At 38.9% G+C, this 20,505-nt stretch overlaps 1 protein-coding gene across 1 annotated transcript; it reads right to left on the bottom strand.

The window, feature by feature from the left end:
• Nucleotides 1-254: 254 nt before the first annotated feature.
• LOC110888854 lies at nt 255-1,484 on the bottom strand. The gene has a single exon (XM_022136356.1). It carries the CDS (start codon nt 1,482-1,484, stop codon nt 255-257), a length of 1,230 nt encoding a protein of 409 aa, XP_021992048.1.
• Between the last annotated feature and the right edge of the window lie 19,021 nt (nt 1,485-20,505).

Below are 20,505 nucleotides of genomic sequence, written 5' to 3'. Positions count from 1 at the left end.
CTCTTTTTTTGGGCCTTTCAACCTACTGAGGAGACACCGAATTTCTCTGCCTAACTGCCTTTTTTTTTTTTTTTAAATTTCCTAGGCCCCATTCCTTCCTTTGACTTACCATTGAAGTTATTGAGACCAAATTGAAAAAACTTATCATATTCTCCTTGTTTCGTATTTTCTAACGAATCACCATTAAAAGCAAAATTACCTTCCTTTATGACCACAGTTTCCTCATTTAGATCGTGACCGACATCCTACGCTGGCTACGACGGAACATCCTCACCGGTAACCATATTCCGGTCACCTGAATCATCATCATCTGCAACCGATCGTACTTCCATCGAACCCGACTCCTCAGATACATCTTCCTCATCAATTAAACAATCCGGAATCCAATCGTTCTGTTCTTCTTCCACCCTCGCTCTAAACATTTTATCATGCCACCGGATAGACACCATTTGATTAATTCGGTTTACTTCGCCCACAAGGACTCCAATGCACACGTAAGACAAATCCCCGTCTTCGTCAGTTAATTGTGCCGGCTGCATAATCGGACCAAATTTAGCTCCAATTTGATTAAAAACAGCATTATCAGCAATACATGTTGGAACCCCAAAAATCTTTAACCAGGCGATCCTTTCATTGACCAAAACCTGTCCTTTCCACACCGCCACCTTAGAAAACGACTCCTTCCACTTCGCCTCATCTGATAAAAACAATGCCGCCTCTAATTCATTATCAAAAACCAACATAACGGAAAGACCGCCCACATATTTAATCCCTACGCCATTCAGTAACCTCTCCAGAACCCAGTTTTGGAGATTAATCAGTCTCTGAAAATCCTTCGCCCGACCAATAACCGCTCTGTCACACCATATAGAAAAAGCATTGATTTCAGGATCAACTGTAATGTCTACGTCTGGTTGTTTATTGATTAACGTATCACGGAACGACCTTCCCCCATAGCCATGCATACTACCACCACCGTTCTCATTTGAAGCCACTTTTTCTTCATTTGGTTTTTTATTTTCCCCATCTAATTTATTACGGTCACCAATCTCCCCATCTATCTTATGGTGAACATCATTAACTTTAACCTCCTTACCCAAAATCTTACCATCAACGAATTTCCCAATAGTAATGAACAGTCTCTCATCTCCAATCTTTATGTTCCTCATCCTTGTTTCCATATCATGTTTATTATTAACTACCACAAAATTTACGAATGCAAATCTCTGGCCATACTTATTGATTTTTCTAGCCACATAAACACCATCTATGGTTCCATACTCCTTAAGAGCACTCTTGATATCCTCAACCGAACACTTCTCTGGGATGTTTGCTACGTAAAATTTTGTAATCTGTTGCGTCTGTCTGTTATCTTCCTTCTGTCCATCCATGTCTCTTCTTCTCTCCGGAACCTGCTGCCACACCTCCGTCGCCGGCCCCCTCCTTCCACGACTCATAACCGACAAAAAGAAAAACGAAACCATGGAACTTTAAAAGGTTAATAGAATTCGAACCGATCAAGCTAAACTATCGACGACAGCCACGACCGATATCAGACCTACTAAGCAATCAAGAAACCGGGTAAAAACAAGAAAACCAAAGAAAAAAGACAGAAAACTACGAATGGATCCAACCGGCTCGAAAGGCGAATGGATGAAACGACAAAACTGAATAGGGAGAAAGGTATCGACGAGGCTCACACAAGGAATGAGAACCAATGAACCTTGCACACTATTCTGAGATGTTCCTCATCGTCGAGCACTTCCGACGTCGACGTTTAGGTTTTTTTTTTTCACAAAAGATTCTGGAATGGATCTATAACATACTCAGCGGAAACGACACGAAAACGAAATGGAGAGCTGAGGAAACGTATCGAAGACGAAAGAATGATGAAATTGAAAATGAAAAGAAAAAGGAGAATGAAGGAAGGTACCTTATCCCTGGCCAACACGTTACTATTTAATGAATAGCTAGGCTATCGATCATTTGCTCAAGAGGCTTTATAATATGTTACTTACGTACACATTTAACAATTAAAAGTTGTTCGTAGTAGACTTAACAAACTGAAACTGAACACTTCAACTTAATTGTAGTCTGAGCATTATCTCCGGCTCAAAACATGTTAATAATTACATGTTGCCATTTTATAATTACTTGCTAGCTAGACTACACGGTATCATGTGCCCAACTTCAATATGTATAAAAATACGTGACAGTGTTAGATATAACCTTAATCAGCATCGTCAAAAAAAAAAATGAACTTATTCATCTCCTGTCACATTTAATCATATTTTGACACTTTTAATTGAACAATTCATTAGTTTATTAAGAAAGCTAGTTATATATTGATGACACTAACAAACAACATGATCACCATATTAAATTTATGGGGAGATCACTTGTAACAATAAATCAATGTAGGGCCACCTACTAATCCATACGTGATATAATAATTCCCTTTCAAAACAAAAATAAGAAACATAAATATACTAGATGTGGCAAAACATTTCAAGTTGTGTCACATGGTCAAACACGACATGACAGGTGTAAAACCATAAATGTGTATTTCTCTTAAAAATACTTACACGAACATATTTAATAAGCGGGTTACACCACCTATACATTTAACACGCTAAAGGTAATCAATTTAATTACATGAATAAAACGACACAGGCTTGTTAAACACGACTACAATGTATGTATTCACGACCTCCCACAATAACACCATGCAGAAATATGCTAAGGCTAAAGGGTGTGGGGGTCATAGTTGGGGTACGTGATTCGTCACCTAGGAACATTAATGGAAGACTACACCACCCCCTTGCTTGATCGACCATGGTTTGCATGGATTAAACCAGGGTAACCATGGTCCTCCTTTCCATTTTTCAAGAAATCATTTCCTTTTTTTTTCTTTAGACAAAGATAAATTAAAATAAATAAGGGGCTAGTGGTTTTGGTCATGACCACCCCTTAGGATCGTGGTTTTGGATGGTGGATTAAAGATAGATGACATGACACTAATATGGAGGATCATGGTGATCATGTGGGTCATGACCACACCCTATAGCCTAACCGAGAAACACTCCACCTGCCGCCATGTTTGAGACTTCGAGGATTTTGACATTTCCACCGTGTGCATGCTTCATGCATGGCCAACTTTACTAACCATATTATTTAAAATTTCTTCATTAAAATTTTGAGATAATATCTATCTTTAGCAACCACAGTTCTTTCCTCAATTTGAATTTGAGTTCTCGTTGCATTCGTGCAAGACTAGCCTGCGAACTAAAGTGAAATTAATTAGAACCTAAGTGTCTGTTTGATATGAGGTAATAGAATGGATGAGAAAATGGAATGAACAAGATAATGGAATGGACAACGAAATAAAATGAATCATTTCATTTCATGGTGATGTTTGGTTATTCATATGTGAATAAAATGAATCATTACTTTATACATTTTGATAAGCAAAAAAAGATGAAGTAACAAAATACAATTGTATTAAAAATGAAAAAAATATAATTGCTTCAATAATAATAATAATAATAATAATAATAATAATAATAATAATAGTGGTAAAAAAATAATAATAAAATTTTGATATATATTAATATTAGTATTAATATAAATATAAATATAAGATAAATTTAAATAATAATAATAATAATATATTTCTTTCCATTCCTGGAAGAAATGAAAAAAAAAAAAAACACCCCCTTACTAATGAATGAAAATTGTTATATTTGAAATGAGTTACATTCCTTTAGAATGCTCTATTCCATTACCACATGATAACTAAATATCTTTCTTTTCAACAATATTACTATAAGCTGTAAGCATACTCATCACATCGAACCTAGTCATAGTATCAATAGAGACAATGATATTTTTGTCAAAACTTCATTTCTCAAACAAAAGAAAGACACAACCTATGGTTGATCTTATAAAGAATTCCGCTCTGATAATTCCTATAAAAGGAAAGAAATTGGACGGTCCTTTGCACAACCTTTCTGTAGAAACTGTAATAAGAAGCATTCAGGAAAAATGCTATTTTAAAAGAACACAAACACACAAATAAATATATGAAATCTCCTTTGTTTCTTATATTTATTTCTAGTACAAAATTAGGAAAAATGCATTTCATATATTTGTGAAAATTCTTATTTTCACAAAATTTCCAGAGTAATATTATAGAATGAGAACGACATCTTGTTGTTGTTGGAATATCATAGTTATATCCGGCAACTTCAAAACATGAAAATTGCACGTTACCATTTTATAATCCGCTAGGCTATTATGTTCTAATCGTTGATATAAAAATACATATAATAAATATGACGTAAATGGAGTGACCAATTATCATCGTCACAAAGATTAACTTATTACTCCTTTTCAATTAATTCTCACTCCATCATATAGTGTTCATATTTTTTCAATCGACATTGGTTTCTGAAAAAAAAAACCGCCTTTCGGAGCCTCAGAGGAAATTGAAAGAGATGAAACATATAAGACCGAGAAAAAAAAAGAAAAGAAATGCTGCATGTATCCTAGATTAGATATATTAGTGTAATATATTATGTTACATTAATGTTATAGTCATTTGTATCTTTTTCACTTACTCTTTTGATCTTTACATCCTCGATTAATTGAATTAGCTGTTTTCATTAATTGGTGTCTGTATCATTTTAGTCTTGTTTTCATTGGGCCATTAGCATATGTACCCTTTTAATTTTTAATCTTAGTCAATCAATTTGACGAAGTCAATTTTTAGTAGTTGAGGTGTCTTTATCTCCTCCTTAAAACATGTTAATTATAAATTGAGTAAATTCCAACTTTTGTCCTTTATGTTTACACCAAATTGCAGGCGCTGTTCTTTAGCGCAAACGTTGACAAGTTTTGTACTTAATGTTACAAAATCTTACACGTTATGTCCTTTAGGTCAAACCCAGTTAGATTTTTTGGTTAAGTTTGGTCATATGCCTTGCACATGAGAGCATTTTTGTCATTTCATTTTCAGGGACTATTTTTGTGTAAATAACATATATGTAGGGAGTATTGTGTAATATATATATATATATATATATATATATATATATATATATATATATATGATTAGGTTTAAACGTGAACAAAATCTCAAGAGTGAACTGCGTGAACTGATCTGGTCCCTTGATTTTTATGATCTTGAGATTAAAGTGAGTGGCATGATGGTAATTATTTGGTTAATTTTTTTTCATTTAATTAAATACAAAAAGGGTATATGTGTAATTTCAATCTTAAATTGATTGCATAAATCTCTCACAAATCAAGTAATCAATTATCCTCTTAAATTGATTGCATAAATCTCTCACAAATCAAATCAAGGATTAGGAAAGATGCAACTTAATTCAATTATTAAAATAATTATTTGTTTAAATGCGATGTACACATGTGTATTCTGATTTTGCCCACTTTTTAATGCGATGTACACATATGTATATCGTCTGTTTTTGTGATATCTCAGAATTTTTTTTATTGAATGTTGATGTACACCTGTGAATTACTGTACACATATGTACGATGCTGAGTACACATGTGTACTGTTCTATTTATATCCAAGTGCACATGTGTATACCATTGAAATATGAAGGTTACGTGGATCTTAAAAATCAAAATTTGAATTCTGGTGGTGAAATCTGAAATAAAAATTAAAATTGAAATCTGGTGATTTGTTGTTTGTTTTGATAATTATCTTATTAATAAATAAACATAATGTGTATAATGAATTTAAATTAGGAAAGATGTAACTTAATTCAATTATTAAAATAATGATTTAAATCTAATTTTTTATATAATTACAATCCTACCCTTAACAACTAAAAAGGAAATCAATGGTCCATATCTGTTCACGTAGTTCACTCTTAGGAGGTTGTTCACGCTGGAACCCTACCCTATATATATATATATAAAAGTTATATGCAATTTTTACAATTATCATCTTTATCTCTCCCCTCTCTTTTATATATATATATATATATATATATATATATATAAGTTATATGCAATTTTTACAATCATGTGGGAGCTTAGAGGAGTGCTGAGAAATAGAGTTGATGGTGGTTGTGGTGGTCGGTTGGGGTAGAAAGGAAAAGAGAGAGGAGAGATAAAGATGATAATTGTAAAAATTGCATATAACTTTTATATATATATATATATATAGAGAAAGTATAATGTACTTCAAGGCTTAACCTACATTAACATACATGACAAAAAATATAACGTGCGTTATTATCATAGAACGTGCGTGATTATAGTCCCATGCGTGATTATGTGGTCCCATGTGTGATTATGTGGTCCCATGCGTGATTATACACCTGATCCAACGATTACCATTGTCTCCTACGTGATGTATGATAAGGCTTTTTGTATGTTAACCTTACTATATATATATATATATATATATATATATATATATATATATATTACACAATACTCCCTACATATATGTTATTTACACAAAAATAGTCCCTGAAAATGAAATAACAAAAATGCCCTCAAGTGTAAGGCACATGACCAAACTTAACCAAAAAATCTAACTGGGTTTGGCTTAAAGACATAACATGTAAGATTTTGTAACATTAAGTACAAAACTTGTCAACTTTTGCGCTAAAGGACAACGCCTACAATTTGGTGTAAATATAAAGGACAAAACTTGTAATTTACTCTTATAAATATTCCTAACAGCTTATCTGCAAAGTGTTTAGGTTTTAGAGGACAACCAGTTTTCTCCAGCCACGAAGAGCTTGGTGCAACTTTCATTGAGGGATGTGGCTAAGATGTACGTGAATGCATCTTTGAAGAGGTGATTTATACAATATAGATGTTGATTTGGATAAACACCACAGTTTAGTATATTTGGGTGTTTGAAAAACGGGTGAAGGGTTTTAGTAAGATGTAGATAAAAATATCAAACGATTCAAGATTGAATTGCCCATTGGAAACAGGTTTTTTTTTTTTTTTTTTTTTTGAAACATAACTACTTTGAAAGATAAGGTTTATTATTAATCCTAAACAACATATGCGATATCAATTAACAAGAACAAATTTACGTCAGCACAAAAGTTTATGGAAAATTGGTCTGTAATAATTCCACCAAGACCTTATTCATAAATAATCTCACCTCAGAATATTCCCCTCATCAGTCCCACCTTTCACCTATTTTTCCTACAATGGTCCCCCGTTAAAAAAACTTAACGGAGTTAAGCCTTTTTCCAAATTACAAACATATTTTTAGGGCTTTTGATTAGAACGACGATCGGAGTTCATTGATGTAAAATTGCCTCGAAGCGGTGCTCCAAACGATGAAAACGACGCTTCATTTCGGGTGTTTAAATTTCCAATTAACCAAAATCAAGTCACTTGGAGCACCATTTCGAAGTAAGTTTTATATCAATGGACTCGTATCATCGTTCTAATCAAAAGCCCTAAAAAATATGTTTGTGATTTGGAAAAAAAAAAAAACTTAACTCCGTTAAGTTTTTTTAACGGGAGACCATTGTAGGAAAAATAGGTGAAAGGTAGGACTGGTGGGGGGAATATTCAGAGGTGGGATTATTAATGGCCAATAAGGTCTAGGTGGAATGACCAATTCCCCAAAGTTTATGGGTACTTTTTACCTAATTGGAAAAATTATTTTTTGAGTCCCTGTGTTTTAGTGGTTTTAACCACTTGAATGCAAAATCAAAATGTTTAACACCCTAAATCTCTATGAATCCCTACAACCACTTTTCTTGACCATTTGAGTTCAAATGTTTAACATTGTTAGAATTATTCTATTAACTTTTGTTAAATCAGCAAATTACCCCTATACTTAAAAAACCAATTTATTATTATTAAAACTATTATTACATATATACATGTATAGCATCCACACACATTTCTCTGTACAGATTTCAAACTCTTTCTCTTTCTCTATCTACCTAACATTTTTCTCTCCCAACAAAACCACCACCACGATCACCACTGCACCACCTCCACCGCCGCACCAATACCTCCACCAACACTGCCGCAACACCACCACCTACACATATTTTTACAATGAAATTACACACGATTTGGTTTTAAATTTATAAAAGTGATTATTACTTTTAGATCAAAACACACACGAAAGAGGCAAGTGTACCCCGTCGTATATGTAGTAAAGTATCGGTAAGAACCAAGTATCGATCCACGGAAATGGGCGGAGAAATAATACTAGACCTTTGTCACTAAACTATCGGTAAAAACATAAGTTGTTTTGATTTTAATTAAACTAAAGTAAGCATAAACAAATATTTATAAAACATAGTATATTATATATCAATAGCCTTGCTTAATACACAACCAAAGCATGTCAACTAAGTCAGTTTTGGCACTAGAAGCATTCGGTCAATTTTCCATTTTGAGACAATTAGTATCCCTTTCGGGAATCCTAACATGACAATCATTCGGAAAGTTAAAACGATAAACACACTTTAACCACCTAAAATTGTTCTTTAACGTGCAATTGATAAATGTCTATGAAAATCTCCTAAAGATAAGTTAGTCATCCGTTAGGAGTTTTCTAACCTCACTTAATCAAGGAAAGCAACACCGATAAACACAATGCAACCACCGAGACAAGCATAAACTAGATTAAATCACAACCGAGTTCATTTTACAAATCTTGCGCATAAATTCACCAAGATAGCAATTTTGGCCGAAACTACTAACTAAGCTATCAAATCATGGCAAGAATTCGTAACAACACCATCTAACCCGTTAGAGTCCTTCCGTGAGGGCAAGCTTTCTTGATTAACAATAATTATATTTTATTAAACCACTAACCATTTCTAGTATCATGGTGCCCACATTTTAACCAAGTTAAACTAGTTAACCAAATTAAAAGTTTACTAATACATGATTAATTAAGCTTCATTTTTCAACTATCTTAACTAACCAAGCACCAATCATCCAACACAATTACTTATAATCAAGAAATCAATATCAATAACAAGGTTGCAAACTAATCATCAAAGATAATCATAGAAAATACTTCCAAATGTCATTACAAACAAAGGTTAACATACTAATGGTTATAATCAAGCAAGGGATTGTTGTGTTTTTGCCCAAAAGCTTACATTAATACATAATAATTAGTCTAAATGCTTGAAACATAACAAAATTATGGAAAGATTTGAGAAACCAAACCATAAACAAGCATAAGAATAAGAATCCGGATAGTAACCGAGCTAAACCGGGCAATGTGGCTTGAATCCGGGCTAAAGTTGATGCTTCCGGAGCCTGAAAATCGCCTGTGGAGCTCTCCAAAATTCCAGAGTTACGAACAGAATGGTTCTATTGGCTTTTTATATTTTTTCGATGTCGCATGGTCGTGCACCGATCGCACGACCGTTCACTTTATGCATTATTGGAGTTACTGTTCATGACATCAGCAGAGTTGACTGGTCTTCGGTCTCGCATGACCGTTCTTCATATGGCACGACCGTGCCATTCCGGGATCTCGTTGCACGGACAGTAGAACTGGTCGTTCATCACTGGGATATAGCTGATCATCGGATCCGCACGGCGTGCAAGGAATGGCACGACCGTGCGTCACTGAGATTATCTTGAACGCCTTGTTGCACTGGTCGTTCATCACCGACTGATCTTGGTTTGTCGAAGATGCACGGTCGTTCCTCAGACCGCACGACCGTGCCACTTGCCCAGGTCAGTTTTCTAATAGAATGTCCGCAGCTTTGTCGTTTTGTCCGGAAAGTCCTCGTTTTCACTATCATCTTGTCTGGTATGCTGTTTTAGGCCTGTAAACAAAAGTATACATAATTAAGTATCCGAATGACGATTTTACGGCCGAAAACGCATAAAATGGGGAACTAAAATATGTGTAAATTAGCGAATATCAAATCTCCCCACACTTGAACCTTGCTTGTCCTTAAGCAAGCTAAACTAAAATGCAATAAAAGATAGAATCAAACAAGAACGATAATTTACACACTATTTTATTGAAAACAAATATAAACGGTTAGCCGTTTTTTTGAAAGACAACTTCAAAAGACTCAAACCCAATTAAGCATATGCAATTATATTCACATTTAATTGACTCAACATGTTAATCTTCACACAACTCACAATGTTCACACACACTCGGTTTTATTTATGAAACATACATAAAATGTGTACGTGCAAACACTCAATGCCTCGTCAATGAAATGTGCAATATCATAAGCTTGTCATAAGATCTCGTCTCCACCAACTAACATGCGAAAAAGTGTAAATCAAGAGGTCTTTACGGGTTGTAACGTTAGGCTTGGGCGAAGGGTATGGAAATGGATATTTAAAGTGGCGAAACGGTTAAAACTCAGTTTCAGCGTTTAATTAGCGACAAACAATACAACTATACATACAAATGCCTTAAAAAGGCGATTATTGCGCAATCGAGCTTATCAACGAAATTTTAACATTTAAGAATTCAAAATTGCTCGATTTTTGTCAACTTTACCCTATTTTAGGGTGTTTTATTTTCTGTTTATATATATATATATATATCTAAACTAATGGGTTTATACAATGGAAAGTAAATTAAAACAAGCGCTAGTTAAACGATTATTCCGGCCGAGTTTTAACGCTAAAAGGTTTAAAATATAAAAAGGCTAAATATGGCTAAGTGGGCGATAATATTGGGTAGACAAAGGTAAACGGGAAGGCTCGACATGGTTAATCCTAAAGGGTAACATAGGGTTTACGGGAAACACAACACAAAGAACAAGGTTTACAACAAAGGGGTTATCTAGGTGCCTCTATCACTTTTACACAAATCCGCAAGTTCATGGTCTTAACAAGTATACTAGTGACAAGTTCTAAATTACACATAGCATCCGGCTCACTCCTATATCCGAAATGAACAAATATATAACAATATCAAGGCTCAAATATGCTCACGTAACGGAAGGAATGGGTAAAAGTGTGAAAACTATCATGCAAGTCTTTCTTTGTTTGTCACGCTTTCCGGTTTTCTTTTTCAAAAATATTTTGCTTGTCGAGTTTTTATCAAGTCCGAAGCTTTCTAAAACACAACCAACCGGTTTATTTACTAAAATATATATAGAAAACAGATATTTTTGAATGAATTTTCTGAAAATTTTTATTTATTTATTTATTTATTTATTTAGGACAAACAAAGTTAACAAAGTTAACCCCCTCCCGCACTTGAACTTCGCATTGTCCCCAATGCGAAACCAAAATATAGAGAAAAAGGATAGTAGTACTCCCCTCAAGATGATATCTGATGAAACGAGACTTCCAAAGCTGTGTCTGTTATATGCTTCAGTCCAAGATATCGGATCTGCAAGTATGTCACATGTATACCAAAACAGAACAGTAACAGAATAACATAAAAACCATAATGTACATAAATACTGCCAATCCAAACAAAGACATAACAGAAAGTAAGGTGTTTTGAAAATAAAATACAATCCGAGGGTGTTTGAAATACTAAGCAAAAAAAACACCCGAAATAACAAGTACTGAAATAGTAATAAAAACCACCAATGAACAACACCATCATCTCCTACTCGTCATCACCATCATCGTCTCTCGTGAAGGATGGGCCCGCATCACCATAACCAGGTGGGTTCCACGGTGGGAACTGTGGAGGGTGCTGAAAGTAGTCGGGTGTCACGACCCCCGACCCACCCTGGACGGAATCGGGTGCCGTGAGCAGTCCCGTGGTACCGGTGATTATTTTTGAAAAACATTGCAGCGGAATTTTCATCAGGACCGTGAGTTAGGAAAAATATCAGAGTTTAGAAAACACCGAATTTGATTTAAATAGATGGGATAACTCCCTATTTTAAAATGGTAGCTTTAATAAAGATAAATTTTATTTTATAAAACAATATTTCTTTAATAAGCCATTTCTTGATGCCTTTCAGTGCCGTGTCCAGCCTTATGATAATTACCTGAAACATGTTTGAAAAAGGTTTTGTCAGCGGGAATGCTGAGTGAATTCATTCCATTTTTATACAAATATATTGTTATACCTTACAGTATTAAGGTTTTATATTTATTTGTATTTACCTTACTCAATCAGTATTTTGTCACATAATAGCAATTCCAATATAACAGCAATAATATCACTCATTGGTTTACTTTCATCCAATAGTGAATTAATCAAATAACTATACTTTACTGTTATTCAATTTATCTATCATTAAGCAATTCCTATGACTGGGTCATATCACTGTTGATCATTCTTTCAACTAGTGATTCTGACCATATCACTTGTTCATAACACTGTTGATCATTCTTTCAACTAAGGTCTTTGGTCATATCGCTGTTGATCATTCTTTCAACTAGCGATTCTATTCATGGCACTGTTGATCATTCTTTCAACTAGTGCTTCTGGTCATTATCACTGTTGATCATTCTTTCAACTAGTGATTTTAATTATAACACTGTTGATCATTCTTTCAACTAGTGTCTTTGGACATATTACTGCTGATCATTCTTTCAGCTAGTGACTTTGGACATAATGATGTCTTATTAGTTTGTCAAACATATTATCTCTAGCACCAAGTCATGCAATCTAGAATAATGACATTTCATGTCAATTACTATAACTTACCAAAATATATTAATTCACTAATTGTAATATCATGATATAGTAACCTGACTGCAAATAGAATGCATTATACTTGACTTTATTATGGTATCTGCCATTTAGATTTATACATAATAATTTAATGTTAGTTATAATTGTGGTCATGCTAACTTTCTGGGTAATAGTAACGAGATTCAAATAATGTATAATACCTTCCATACCAGTAGTTAAAATATAATAACTTAATCACTGTAAGTATAACTGGTAACCATTTAGGATTTTAGAAAGAAATTTGCAATATAATTGTTTTATGAAAAGGTGATAAAACTGTGATAAAAGAGTATGGACTCACAAACGGTGAGAAAAGAGAAATGAACTCACATTGCAGATTTCTACGGGCAAAGTTTAGTCTACAGATATTCTTGATATATGGCTGATTCAATTTGGGCAGAGTCTAGTCTACTGATTAGCCTAATTCACACAAACGAGGTTGTAACTAATACAGCAATTACGACAATTCACGAGATTAAACCTTCACAACGATTAATCAGTGCAATACTCGATAATTCAATCGGATTCACAACGAATAACAGAGCATAGTCCGAATTCGAACAGCACTCTAATATTCAAGTCGAAATCACGACGAATAATCAAAGTACAAGCTCAATTTGAGCAGCACTCGGACAATCGTTGGATAGTTACAATCGATCGGACGTTGAATCGTAACAGCGATCGAGTTATACCCTGATTGCGGCAGCGTTTCGAGGTTTGTGTGTGTTTGTGTAGTATTTTGGCTATAACTCAGCGTGTATAACGAATTTCTTCGTCGTTTTTGTGCCAGAAATCAAGTCCCAACCTCTACTATTTATACCCGAAATTTGACCCTGTCGCGTAGCGCGAGGGGTACCCCCCATGGGCGTCGCGCTACGCGAGTGGTAATCTATTTTCTATAGGTAGCTTCGTGTCTAAGTAGCTTAGCTGAGTTGATAAAATTGTAAAATTCAAAACGGCCAGCAAGTTATTTAGATAATCGTAACTAGGGTTTTGCCCCCCCTGAGTTTTAGGGGCCCTGATCCTGATTCTGATTGTTCTGGAAATTTTAGGGTTAGTGCAGAATTACTTGGGTTTCTTAATTAGGGTTTTCTTAATAGCTAATTACCATCCTAATTATGGTTTTAGTGACAGTTGTTACATCGGGATATGCATGATGCATCTCCCCGAACAAGTATGAAAATCCGGCACTCACCCCCTGGTATAAGCTCTCCTGGCTATGCCTAAGCTGATCCTGAGTGGCCCTGAGCTGATCCTGACTAGCCCTGATCTGGTCCTGGCTAGTCCTAATCTGGTCGATATAAGTCCCATGCAACTCCTGTGTAACACGCATCTGCTGGAACTGCTGGTAAAACTCTGGCCAATCCTGATGCTGGTGGTAATCATGGTGCTGCGGCTCATGTGGCGGTGTCTGTGGCTGGTGTGGTGGTGTGTGCGGCTCGTGCTGCTGAACTGCATGCTGTTCCTCCATTTCCTCATCCTCATCATCTGCTGGAAGTGGGGGCAACGGGTCCCAGACCTCGTTGTTCAGACCCCTCAACCTGTCCCCGTGATCAGTCTCAACAATTACCCCCATCGCCTTCAATGAACGGATGTCAACAAATACGCCCTCATTCACCATCGTAAGACCCTCAAGCACCTCATCAGTCATTAACCCTAGGTTATAAGCAATTTCGGTCACATATTGACCGCCATGAATCTGACAGTTGGGTGTCCTACTTGAGCACTTCACAAAGTATTCAGCCATCCTTGCGGCTAGGTTGATGTGTACTCCCTCAATCAGCGCGTATAGAAAAATTAAATCCGGTGTTGGAAAGTTCCCCAAACTGTTGATGCGGCCGCAAATAGTGTGGCTAAACACATGATGCATCACTCGAACCAATGGGTCTCTCAACCGTGAAGCCTTAGACATTCTCGGGTCATAAGGGTCACCAACAGCATTTGCAGCCCAGAATGCAGCCCGTGCTTCATTAGACGGAAAGTTAAACTGCTCAGTGAAAAACTCGGAATCCATGTCTGAAGTTGTGTAGATACCCAGTCTCCTGCCCAATCGACCTGCCGACCAACTGTGCCAGCGTCCGCCCAACCTAAAAGTCATCCGCTCCTTGTAGCAGAATTTTGGCCTTCTAGCAGCAATTAGTTTTTCATAGGCATATGTGGAGAAAAACTCTATCGTTAGCTCATGATAGATGGGTCGGTCGATAGCTACTAAGCGCGCAAGTGGGATACTGATCATGTTTTCAAGTCTATCAAACTGATTGAGATCCCTCATAACGTCCCAATCCAACCTCCTGGGGACGCCAAACTGCCCTCGCCTTCTCCATAAGGCGTCCCGTCTTGGGATACAAAGGGCTTCCCGTTCATCATTGGGGTTAAACTGAAGGAAGGGATGATCCATCTGCATGAGGAATATAGTTAGAAATCATGGAACAGGAAAAAATTCATTCGAAAACAGCATAACGCACAATTATGAAGGTTCTGTCAAACTGATCTGGGTGATTGGCACGGGCGTGCGGCCTGTCGCACGGTCGTGCGTCACCGAGATCGAGCAGATGTGACCGGCACATGTCGTAACCGCACGGCGTGCGACCAATGACACCACCGTACAATACCGAGCCAACATCAGAATCAGTGAACAGCCGGCAACGCACGACCGTTCCACCAAGGAACGACCGTACAACTCCGATTCTGCAGTTTTTCGAACCCCTGATCCAATAACAACCTGATTTTTGCAAATTTCAACAGTTTTGGGCCAACAGGGGTCGGAATCCCAACCGAGTGTTCACGATATACATGATTCTAGCAAGGGCTAGGGTTTCGATTTGTTTATGAAGAGAACCCTAGAGAATCCTTGAAGAATCGGATGAATCTAACCTAGAAAGCGAAGAAACGGAAAATCTACAAGAAGGAACATACCGTGCGAAGAGATGGGTGAAACTGTGCGAAGAAACCGTGCGATTTAAGGCAAAAACTCTCTGGAACGGTCGGCAGCAGTTAGGGTTCGCGAATTGTGAATGGGGGCTGCAGATGAGGGTATTTATATTGGACAAATGACCAAACTGCCCTTAGCCATTCGCACGGTCGTGCGACGGACCGCACGGTCGTGCGTCGCCGACATTTGGCTGACCCTTCGCGTTGTTCTCGGAGATGCACCGGGGGTGCGACTCACCGTTCCGTCCAGCCCGTAAACGCACGGGCGTGCGATAGGTGGCACGGCCGTGCCATATCCGCAGATCAGAATTTTCTGCAGTAAACAGTTTCAGCACCCTTTTCGGCCGTTTTTCGCCATTTTTACCATCCGCAAACTGTTCTAACATTATTCCCACGCAGACCCTTCACTCGGCACACATAAAAACTTTACAAACTAACGTAAATTACTAAATACTCCTAAATTACGCTAAAACTAGAAAAACACAAAAAAGGACGATTTTACCCCTAAAGCGCTTTCGACGCTCTTGCTGCATTTTTGATCCGCTAGTCAGCAGCGTAGACTCTCTCCTCCCCACACTTATGATGTGTGCGGGGTTTGGAGCTCAATGACCTCCACCACCGACTATATCGGCCCGGCAACGTACAACTTCAAGCGATGCCTATTTACTTTGAAAATAACCTCGTCCGCGTTCTCTATTGCAACAGTCCCATACGGAAATACCTCTTTAACTGTGTATGGGCCTGTCCAACGTGAATGAAGCTTCCCGGGAAATAAGCGCAACCGCGAGCGTTTATCGTGCAATCTCTTCGTGCGCTCCTTGTACAACACGGAGCTTTCGTAGGTGTGTTGTCGTAACTCTTCCAATTCATGAATCTGGAGAAACCAGGCTTCACCTCTGGCTTTTAGGTCCAGATTTGCGGTTTTTAGAGCCCACATCTCTTTATGCTCCAACTCAACCGGCAAATGGCATGCTTTTCCGTAAACAAGCCTAAAGGGAGTAGTCTCAATAGGCGTCTTGTAAGCCATACGGAAAGCCCACAACGCTTCATCAAGCTTATCCGACCAATCCTTACGGTTTGCACCTACTGACCGCTCAAGGATTCTCTTCAGCCCCCGGTTCGTGACTTCCACCTGCCCGCTTGTCTGTGGATGATAGGGCGTGGATAAACGGTGATGCACACCGTAACGGGACAAAGCTCTCTCGAGCTGAGTATTGCAAAACTGCGTCCCTCTGTCACTGATAAGCGCTTTCGGAGCGCCAAACCGGGCAAATAAGCTTTTCAAAAATCTCACGACCACCCTGGCATCATTGGTGGGTAAGGCCTGTGCCTCCGCCCACTTGGATACATAGTCAACTGCGACCAGGATGTACTTATTACCTCGTGAGGGGGGAAATGGTCCCATAAAGTCTATCCCCCAGATATCAAAGACTTCACAAACTTGAATCCAGTTCTGAGGCATTTCATCACGTGCCGATATATTTGTCGCCCTCTGGCAAGCATCGCACGCTCTAACCCAACTCTGCGCCTCACGAAATATAGTCGGCCAATAAAACCCGGAATCCAACACCTTCTTGGCGGTAAAGTTAGCTCCATGGTGGCCTCCGGTAGGTCCCTCGTGACAATTGCGCAGAATATCGGTCGCCTCCTTCCTTGAAACACACCTCCTAATCACCTGATCAGCACCAACCCGAAACAAGTAAGGGTCATCCCAAATGTAGTGCTTGACATCCGAAAAGAATTTCCTCTTTTGCTGGTGAGTCAACCCTTTAATCAGAATCCCGCAAGCAAGGTAGTTCGCAAGGTCGGCGAACCATAGCGACTCATCGGATATCTCAACACTCATCAACGACTCGTGTGGGAAGTTGTCATTTATGGAATCCCAACGCGCGTCCACGATGTCTCCATGCTCTAACCGAGATAGATGGTCAGCCGCTACATTCAACGCACCCTTTTTATCTTGAATTTCAATATCGAACTCCTGCAGCAACAAGATCCACCTGATCAGACACGGTTTAGCGTCCTGTTTGCTGAAGAGATATCTGATGGCTGCGTGATCAGTATACACAACGGTTTTCGAAAGCACCAAGTACGATCTAAATTTGTCAAATGCGAAAACAACCGCCAAGAGCTCTTTTTCTGTCGTGGTATAATGCTCCTGAGCGTCGTGAAGAGTTTTGCTCGCATAATAGATCGGGTGAAAGTGCTTTTCTCTCTTTTGGCCAAGAACGGCCCCTATAGCGTAATCACTCGCGTCGCACATAATCTCAAACGGCAGACTCCAGTCTGGTGCAACTAAAATAGGGGCCTCAATCAACTTTTGCTTGAGAAGGTCAAAGGCTCTCAAGCAATCATCTCCAAATATGAACGGAGCGTCTTTCTCCAACAAACGGGTCATGGGCCTAGCGATCTTTGAAAAATCCTTGATGAATCGCCTATAGAACCCCGCATGACCTAGAAAGCTCCGTATCGCTCTCACAGAGGTGGGAGGTGGAAGTCGTGAAATGATATCCACTTTGGCTGGATCTACCTCCATACCAGCATGCGAAATCTTGTGTCCCAAAACTATACCCTCCTTCACCATGAAGTGGCACTTTTCCCAGTTTAGGACGTCTCCTCACACCTCTTCAACATCCTCTTCAAATTTTCCAAACAATGATCGAAGGAATCCCCAAATACCGAAAAGTCATCCATGAAAACCTCCATAGAATCCTCGATCATGTCATGAAAAATCACAACCATGCACCTCTGGAAGGTCGCTGGTGCATTCCACAGCCCAAAAGGCATCCGCCGGTAGGCGAATGTGCCGAAGGGACAGGTAAAGGTAGTCTTCTCCTGATCCTCAGGAGCAATAGGAATTTGGAAGTACCCAGAGAACCCATCCAAGAAACAGTAATACAACTTCCCCGACAGACGTTCCAACATCTGGTCGATGAATGGAAGCGGGAAGTGATCCTTGCGAGTAGCATCATTGAGCTTGCGGTAGTCAATGCAAACTCGCCACCCAGTGACGGTACGGGTATGAATTAGCTCATTCCTATCATTTGAAACTACAGTCATACCACCTTTCTTAGGTACAACCTGCACCGGACTCACCCACACAGAGTCAGAAATAGGATAAATCATGCCGGCATCCAACAACTTAATCACTTCTTTCTTCACCACGTCTTGCATATTCGGATGTAAACCCCTCTGATGTTGTGCACATGGTTTGTACTCGTCTTCCATCAGAATCTTGTGAGTACAAAAAGAAGGATTGATGCCCTTGATATCCATGATTTTCCATGCAATGGCTTTCTTATGAAGTCTCAGAACCTCAAGAAGCTGATTTTTCTCATCCTTTTCCAATGATGCCGAAATTATGACCGGTAAGCGACGCTCCTCGTCCAGAAATGCATACTCGAGATGTGGCGGGCGTTCTTTCAACTCCAAAGGCGTCGGATCTTCAACCGAAGGCTTTGCTTCCTCCTCTTTTTCATGGCCAATTTCTAGAAACCTCTCCGGACTCTGGGAACCATCGTTACCAATCTGATAGACTGGCTGGTCGAAATCATGGCCCTCCTGCGTAATGCCAATCAGGTCCCCACACGACAAACATGTGTCCGAATCAAAATCGTCAACGGTGCCTTGAAAATGAGAGCACACACATGCGTCGACAATGTCGACATAGTAAAGCATGTCATCGTGACTTTGCGGATGCTGCATTGATCTTTTAATATCAAATGTCACGTGCTCGTCATTTACTCGGAGCGTGATTTGGCCAGCTGCCACATCAACAATCGTCCTCGCTGTGTTGAGGAACGGGCGTCCAAGTATTAAAGGCACTCTTGAATCTTCGTCCATGTCAAGGATAACAAAGTCCACGGGGAAAACAAATTTATCGATTTTTACAAGCATGTTTTCCACAAATCCACGCGGATACTTTATTGAGCGGTCTGCCAACCGAATGCTCATGCTAGTGGGTGACGGCTCACCCAGATCCAGCTTAGTAAAAACCTTATACGGCATAAGGTTGATACTCGCTCCCAAGTCAGCCAATGCATGGCTAACAGACATGTTTCCAATCAAACACGAGAGCGTAAAACTACCCGGGTCTCCCATTTTCGTGGGCAGACGGTTTTGCAGAATGGCGGAACAAGTTTCATTCATCACCACACATGATATATCCTCGAGTTTCTGTTTATTCGAGAGGATACCCTTTAGGAATTTCGCATACTTTGGCATCTGGGCCAAGGCTTCAACAAACGGTATATTAATGTGTAGTTGCTTAAACAACTCAAGGAACTTACCGTCTTGCTCTTCGTTTTTCTGTTTCTTCAGCCTGCCTGGATAAGGTACTGGTGGAGTGTAATCTTTGACCGGCTCCTGGACTTGTGCTGTACTTGCTGGGCGTAGCCTGGCTTGCACCTCGTCCAGTGTGTCAGTCGGGACCGCTCCAGTGATCGGTGATGAGTCCGATATGACGGGTCCGGTAGTTTTTCCACTCCTGGTCATGATCGCATTCACATGCCCGCCCGGGTTTGGTTCTGTATTACCCGGAAGACCACCTGGGGGTCTTTTGGACATCATCTGCGCCAGCTTACCAACCTGATTCTCGATATTCTGAATCGAGGCTTTCTGACTCCTCATTTCTCCCTCGTTAGCTAGAAAACGATCTTCGCTTTGTTGGTATCATTTTTCGGAGCTAGAGAGAAGCTGAGCCATCATATCCTCCAGCTTGGAACTAGACTAAGGGGCCTGCTGCTGGGAGCTACTCCCAATGCCCTGATTCTGGTACGAATATGGACGTTGCTGGTAAGGTTGGTTGTACTGCTGGTACTGCTGACCCTGCTGGGGCGCTGGAGCACGCTGTGTGAACCCCAATGGATTCTGGTTACCTGTATTCGCTCGCCACCCAAAATTTGGGT

Source organism: Helianthus annuus, chromosome 11 (assembly GCF_002127325.2).
Source record: "Helianthus annuus cultivar XRQ/B chromosome 11, HanXRQr2.0-SUNRISE, whole genome shotgun sequence".
Lineage (NCBI taxonomy): Eukaryota > Viridiplantae > Streptophyta > Magnoliopsida > Asterales > Asteraceae > Helianthus > Helianthus annuus.
Note: the sequence above shows the minus strand (reverse complement) of the source record. Positions and strands in the feature narration are given on the sequence as shown.